General features: G+C 38.8%; 2 protein-coding genes across 3 annotated transcripts in view; one reads left to right on the forward strand and one right to left on the reverse strand.

The window, feature by feature from the left end:
• Nucleotides 1-1,989: 1,989 nt before the first annotated feature.
• The window catches only part of ssr1 (signal sequence receptor, alpha), an 8,002-nt gene continuing 3,105 nt past the window's right edge, over nucleotides 1,990-6,886 (forward strand). The window contains exons 1-10 of one of the 2 annotated variants that reach the window (XM_025054565.1): nucleotides 1,990-2,174; nucleotides 2,748-2,884; nucleotides 3,347-3,443; nucleotides 3,524-3,627; nucleotides 3,829-3,987; nucleotides 4,103-4,179; nucleotides 4,267-4,345; nucleotides 4,423-4,516; nucleotides 4,848-4,862; nucleotides 5,373-6,433. In XM_025054565.1, the coding sequence (XP_024910333.1) occupies nucleotides 2,105-2,174; nucleotides 2,748-2,884; nucleotides 3,347-3,443; nucleotides 3,524-3,627; nucleotides 3,829-3,987; nucleotides 4,103-4,179; nucleotides 4,267-4,345; nucleotides 4,423-4,516; nucleotides 4,848-4,862; nucleotides 5,373-5,440 (900 nt within the window). In that variant the 5' untranslated portion in view covers nucleotides 1,990-2,104 and the 3' untranslated portion in view covers nucleotides 5,441-6,433. Of the gene's footprint in view, nucleotides 2,175-2,747; nucleotides 2,885-3,346; nucleotides 3,444-3,523; nucleotides 3,628-3,828; nucleotides 3,988-4,102; nucleotides 4,180-4,266; nucleotides 4,346-4,422; nucleotides 4,517-4,847; nucleotides 4,863-5,372; nucleotides 6,637-6,886 lie in introns of those variants that run through there. The other variant, XM_008307901.3, reaches the window with a different exon arrangement.
• LOC103377193 (NLR family CARD domain-containing protein 3-like) overlaps nucleotides 6,532-6,886 on the reverse strand; it is a 10,411-nt gene continuing 10,056 nt past the window's right edge. The window contains exon 6 of the mRNA XM_025054554.1: nucleotides 6,532-6,872. Coding sequence (XP_024910322.1) covers nucleotides 6,773-6,872 — 100 coding nt within the window. The 3' untranslated portion in view covers nucleotides 6,532-6,772. The remainder of the gene's footprint in view (nucleotides 6,873-6,886) is intronic.

Here is a 6,886-nt window from a genome sequence, read left to right on the forward strand (position 1 = left end):
GAGTGATTCGCCCACATCTGCAATTGTTGGCAAAAAATATTTGCTGGTGAAACCATGGTGTAAAGGAGGCAAAAGCTGTGCCTCACCGACTCCCCCTGGTGTTTTAGAAAACAATAATAATTACAATAATTATGAAAAATATGAATATATATATATACATATATAAATAATTTTTAGTACTTTGAGTTGAAATACTTTTTAGTATTTTGCAAATACATGTCTCTGTATATAAAAGGAAAAAAAGCCTCCTGTAATAAATGAGAAAAAAATTTAATACTGAATCTGTGGTTGGCTTCATTTCAATGTTTCTGTGTTGTGTGTCTGTGTGTGCTATATTTTTAATTATTTATTTTTTTTACAAGTTTTCAATTGCCACTTGTTCTCTGCATATTCTGTGTGTGTGGTTAATTGTTTATGGTGTTAATTGTTCACTGTAAACAGTCCGTGGGTGTGAATGTGAGTGTGAATGGTTACTTCTACAGAGGACATGTAATGGACTGACTGCTGATGACGGGATTGGCTCCATCTTCTCCAGCAATCCTGGTAAAATTAAGAACTGTGAGCGCCCCCTGCTGCTGCAACCAGGCAACGTCCACATTTGATAACTAGAACCTTGTTTTTTGTATAGCCAACTTCCTTTGATAACTAGAACCTTGTTTTTTGTATGGTCTGTGTTGTCATTGTACCACGAGGATACAACGAAACTAAGCCTCTGCTTTTAACCCATCACCAAGGGGAGCAGTGTAGTTGGCTGGAAATTACTCTATCTTCTTGTTGCCATCAGATAAGTTGATGTTACATTTAACATTGATGTGGTGAGGCTGACCAACAAAACGGCAGAAGACGACCTGACGAGGCATCTGTCTGTCTTGTCTGTCTCCTAATGTGTGTCCTAGTTACACCAAAAAAGACTCAAAACTAATACAAAAAAGGGAGGAAAAAGAAAAAGGAGAGGAAGAATAAAAGAGAAGTTGAATGTCAAGCCCGCGCTAATTGTTTCTATTTTAGAGCCGCGCTGCTTTCAGGCTGATTTAAAGAGAAGTCGATGTAAAAGTGACCTAAAAACAAAGCACAGAAGCCGCCTGACGCTCGCTGATAACACACAAGCAAACACACACAGGAACACACACACACAGAGATAACATTCACATTTTCTCGGACGCAGACGAATTATAATGTTTAGATTGATTTTTTTTTTATTAATCTGCACCCACTTAATCATACCTGTCTTTACCACGATGATGGCAAAGAATTTAATCATTTAAAAGTTGAAAAAAGGAAGAGGAAACATGAAAAAATATATTTTTAAATTTTATATTTTTGTTATATTTGTATTGAACATTTTATGGCATGGATTTTTTCATCTGCCACACTACATTAGTACATAGTCTTTTTTTGATACCACTTATATGATAGCATTTATTTAGGTAATGATTTTGTCCGATATATTAAAACTCCTTTAGTGTAATTACCGTTTAATTTTCTTGATTTTCTTGTTTTGTTATTATGCTATTAATAAACCCCTTTTTCCTTTTTAACCATAATTTCTACGTATGTGTGCGCGCGTGCCTAAAGTCTGGTTTGTTTTTATGTTTTAGCTGTGTTTAACCACATTTTGTGATATTTATATATGTAAACATGACGAGGTTTGTAGCCCGAGAGGCCGATGCTATTGCGAAGTGATGCTACCCCCGCCTGGAGTATATTGGTACTGCGAATGACTACTCATTTTAACCATACCAACACGTATTCTCATTACATTACATTTGCTGCTTTGTACAACAAAATTACACACAGGAAAGTAAACTGTAGTTTTTAAAATATATTAATATATTATAAATATTTTAAATATTTGTTTAGTCATTATCTCATTGTTTATTTTGTGCTAATTTGCTACAACTAGTTTCTCAGAGGACGGACTGTGTCCCGACTTCCGGTTAGAAGAAAAAAAAAAAACACAACCAAAAAAACAAAAACCGTTTCCGGTCACTGTGTGGTGCGCCTGCGTGTTATGTGCAGCGTAAAGGAAGCGACTCAGCGACAGCAACCGCTCACACAGGCTGATAGACACTGAATGAGAAGAGCACACTGATTTATTATTAAAATGTTGAAATTTTTACCTAATCTACTGCTGCTGGCGCTACTAGCTTTTCCCGCTACCCTGCTCATTAAAGGTAAGGATAGAAAACAACTCTTGTATGAAAGTAGAGTGTAAGCTCGTCCGCTTTAGCAGCTTGCTAACTAGCTTTCGTGCTAAAGGCCACCCTTTCTGTCACACGTGTTTATTGGAACTTCATTGTTCATAATGATTGGATGATAAATTGCGTGATTACAAGTACGCGTTAACATATTCATGTCTTCAAATTTATAAAGTTTTGCCTCCCTATCTATTAAATGCTATTAACGCGCAGTCGGCTGCTGTACGGTTCTCCTTCCGCTTAAACTGACGTGTCCTTACTGTTAGCCGTAAGGCTACGAGACAGTAGACCGAGTTAAAAAAAAGAAAATATAATACATAGCGCTATTCGTCAATGAAATTCAACATCATAGTCCCTTTTTGAATTAACCGTTTATCGCTGTAGAGCACACACTTATAATGTAATAATAATATATTTCATATGAGTTGATGTCACGCAGGTTTCCTAACTAGTGTGTTAAGGAATACTCAATTTGCTTTGCTTAAAATCAATTACCGATATTTCCAAATATATGACAGGAAAGTCACTTCATAACTGTCATCCAACCAGGGCCTGATGTGGTGAGTGCCCAGGACCTGACTGAGGACGAGGAGGCAGAAGCGGTGGAAGAAGATCATGTGGACGATGCGACTGCTGAGGATGAGGATGATGAAGCGGAGGTGGAAGACGATGAAAATGCAGAACTAGTGAGTAGCTGGATTACTACACAATTCAATCAGGGGAAATTTGACCTTACAGTGTAACATAAGGCTGATGTTTCTGTTATAACCAAAGTCGGATTATTTCACTGGTAATTAGTTGAGTGTTGGTTGTTTCCCTCTTTCCACTAATTAGTAATCTTTCTAGAATTTTTTTTCCTTGCTTGTATAGAGTTAACGTAATGTTGTCTTTCAGCAGACTTTTAGCTGTTTATCTTTAAACTAATTTGCCCTATCTGCTAAAGTCTATGTGTGTTCCCAGTCATTTTTTTAGGTCCTAGTCAGAAGATATCATATTTAGTGTTTGGGTTTTTTTTATTTATTTGCTGAATCATTAATAACAACTCCTGCTATCCAGAATTTTAGTTAGGGTTTGAAGTGAAATGCAGAAAGTTTGTGCAAATTGTGAAACTCAAAGCTTAATGAGTGTTTGTGTTTGTCTGTGTGTAGGCTGAAGATAAAGAAGATGAAGAAGAAGAAGCATTGGTTGGAGAAGTGAAGGCTTCTCCCAACGCTGACACCACCCTCCTGTTTGTGAAAGGAGACGGTAAATTAATTTCTTATCTGCTGTAGCAGCAGGAGAAAAAAAAACAATCTCCACTGACCCACGTCTTTGTTTGTCTTCAGACTTTCCAGCTAATGACATCGTTAAGTTCCTGCTCGGCTTTACCAACAAAGGAGCAGAGAACTTCATTGTGGAGTCCCTGGATGCTTCTTTCCGTTATCCACAGGTGTGAATTTCACTTCAGCGTAGTTGAAGGAATAGTGGTTCAAAATACACACAAAACACAGACTGAAAAGGAAAGTCTCAATTTTTTTCCTCCACTAAAAACTAGTTGGTTAAGAAAGTTGTTCAGTTCAAACACTGACTTAGAAAATGTGTATGTGTGAGGTCAGTCTCAGTCTAACCCAGTTTGTCTCCCGTGGTCCAGGACTACCAGTTCTACATTCAGAACTTCACAGCTCTGCAACTCGGCACCGTGGTTCCACCCAGCAAACAGGCCACCTTTGAGTACTCCTTCATCCCTGCCGAGCCAATGGGAGGAAGGCCCTTCGGACTGGTCATTAACCTCAACTACAAAGACAACAATGTAAGGGGGGTGGGGGGTGCAGATGTTCTTATCGGCTGTTCAATTTGACATTGTTTTTAAATGTAAGCTGTTTCTTGACTGATTTTTGGCCTTTGAACCCTGACTCCTTCTGCAGGGAAATATTTTCCAGGACGCTGTTTTTAACCAGACAGTCACCATTACTGAGAGAGAAGACGGACTGGACGGAGAGACGTGAGTGATCCTGACCTCTGCTCATCGACTGGGTTTTTGTTCTTATTCCCACCTTCTCACCCTGTACTCTTCCTTCTGCTTCTCCAGCATCTTTTTGTACGTCTTCCTGTCAGGCCTCAGCCTCCTGGTCATCGTCGGCCTGCATCAGCTGCTGGAGTCCAGAAAGGTGTGCTGAGCAATTTTAATTCAACTTTTTTTTTTCTTTTTCTTTTTTCAATACATTTTTCTGTTTGCCTTCTGCAGAGGAGGCGTCCAGCTCCAAAGGTAGAAATGGGAACCTCCAGCCACAGCGACGTCGACCTGAGCTGGATCCCACAGGAGACTCTCAACCAGATTAGTAAGTACCTGTCGAGACTGACACACAACCTGGAACTGTTATATTACACTGGAGGTAAAACTGTATATGAACAATTACATTCATTAAATCTCACAAATTAAGTAAAAAAAAATGTTAATGACAAATGTTGTCATCAATTATGTCTTATCCTCAAAGTCTGCACAACTGCCAACCAAACCACATTACATTGCGTGTCCTTGATTAGTCAGCTGACATGTCTCTGAACTCTTCCTGTTGTACCCTGTTTATGAAGAAACCTAAACTTTCCTCTTTCTTTCTCTTTTTTTTCCCCCCTTCCTTTCATTGTCAAACTTTCTTGCTGCTGCTTCAGTGCAGAGTCGCAGAGGTGAGCTTTCCCTGCTCTGTTTGTTTCCACACCTTCTCTACTATAAATCCAGTTAATATTCCACACAGTCGGTGCTGCATGTGCTGTGATCACTCCAGTGATTTAATTTAGAAGCCACTTTGGTTCCATGATGTTTTGGGCAACTGATGTTGATGGGGCACTTCCATAATCTTGTTGAAATTCATTGAGAAATCACAGCGAAGTGGTTTACGTCACAGCACACGAGGGGATGTTGATCAACTGCTTCAGCTGTAAATGTATGTCTTTAAAGTCGATGATGTTTTATTTAATCATAAACTGATCCTTTGATGCAACAGCTTCTCTGTCCAACCTTAAAAACAAAGCACTGATCATGGTCCTGTGGCATTACTAGCTGATACATTTGTTTTTATTTATATATGTAGTAAATAAGTCTCTGGTTTCTTGACAGGGGGCGCCCATATCACAGAAACAACACATACTGTGTATATAAATTTGTACCATAACCCATTTTTATTCTCCCACCTCCAGACAAAGCATCTCCCAGACGATCTCCTCGCAAAAGGAACCAAAAACGCTCGGCTGGTTCAGACGAGTGAGCGTAACATCATCACTGCGCTCGACTGAGGGAAGAAAAAAAAAAAACAATTGAGGAAGGAGGGTGGTGCAGAATCAGGTACACCATGCCTTCTACTGAGAGACTCTGAGCAGTGAGCAGCACATCCACAACTGGCTCGACCTGAACACATACACAGTTACACACACACACACAGACACACAGACACACACTGTCCATGTTTCTTGAATGATTTTGTTTGACATTCAGAGAGAAGAAAGTCTTCTCTTTTCTTTGTTTGGACTTTTTTGTTTTTTTTTCTAGATGTCAACAGCTGTTTGTTTTTCTTCCTTCTCATTTCTCCCCAAAATAATAATTAAGTCATAAATGAACTTTGGAAATGTTCCTCCTTGAATCCAAAGGATTTTTCATGTTAAAAATTGTGAACACTAAAACGCGTGTCCCATTAGAACGACTGTTTACGTCCTGAAGTCCACGGGGCTAACATTAAACACAATGTTTTCACTGGTTTTTGTTCTTAGTTTACATGTCAATGTAAAACATTACATTTATCATATTAATGGAATAGAATTTGAACAATTAGTGATTCAAATCCTAAATTTGTGGTAGAAAGTGTAAATTGTACCTGGCGTTGTTGCTGCGCGTGATGACATCACATGGTGCTTGTAAGAACATCGTCTGAGCAGTGGAAGCCGTTCAGACTCACACACAGAACAAAGACAAACATCCTTTTTAACAGGGCTTTGAAACCAAGCATATAAAGATCACTCCGTTTCTCTTTTTTTTTTTCAGGCTCCAACCATTTAGCTTTTTTTTTTTTTTTTTTTTTTTAAACAATAGAGAAAAAATTCAACCACATCTTGACCTTTATTTTCCAGTTAAACGGTAAAGAAGCTGATGCACTGGTGTAAATACTGCCTGGTGAATTCTGCAAGACCCGGATAATTTATTTGGGAGACAGGGAATTGTTAGAGGTTTGCTTATTGTATTACTTATTGTTTGCCACTAGAAGGAGGTTGGAGCAAATGACTGTCAGGGCGGGACTGGAGTCTACCGTAGAGTCCAGTGTTTCTGTGAACAACTGGAGCTGAGGCCGTTCGTTTTCTGTAGACCTTTTTGTTTTTCTTTGGAAACGACCGTTTGAAAGCTCGGCGATACAAACTTTGACTTTTATTTGCTTTTAAATGTGCAGGAGAATAAACTTTGATAATTTGCTTTGGATTTTATGCAGTGTGTTTTTATTTTGAACTGAAAACCATCGTCCAAGTTCTTACTTGACAAACCTAGAAAAAATGTGAAGGAAACAGTTTTTGAACGAATTTCGGGGTTTTCTCCAGAAAACCACACAATATTTTCACTCCTGAGTCTTGTAGGTGGTTCCAACTGAGGTTCTGGACTTCAGAGCTGAGGCAATGACTTCACAATGAGTCTCTGAAAGTCGACAGCCAGTAAGTCTGATGGGTGAAAA

The sequence above is a fragment of the Cynoglossus semilaevis genome, chromosome 3, assembly GCF_000523025.1.
Source record: "Cynoglossus semilaevis isolate Cse_v1.0 chromosome 3, Cse_v1.0, whole genome shotgun sequence".
Classification (NCBI taxonomy): Eukaryota; Metazoa; Chordata; class Actinopteri; order Pleuronectiformes; family Cynoglossidae; genus Cynoglossus; species Cynoglossus semilaevis.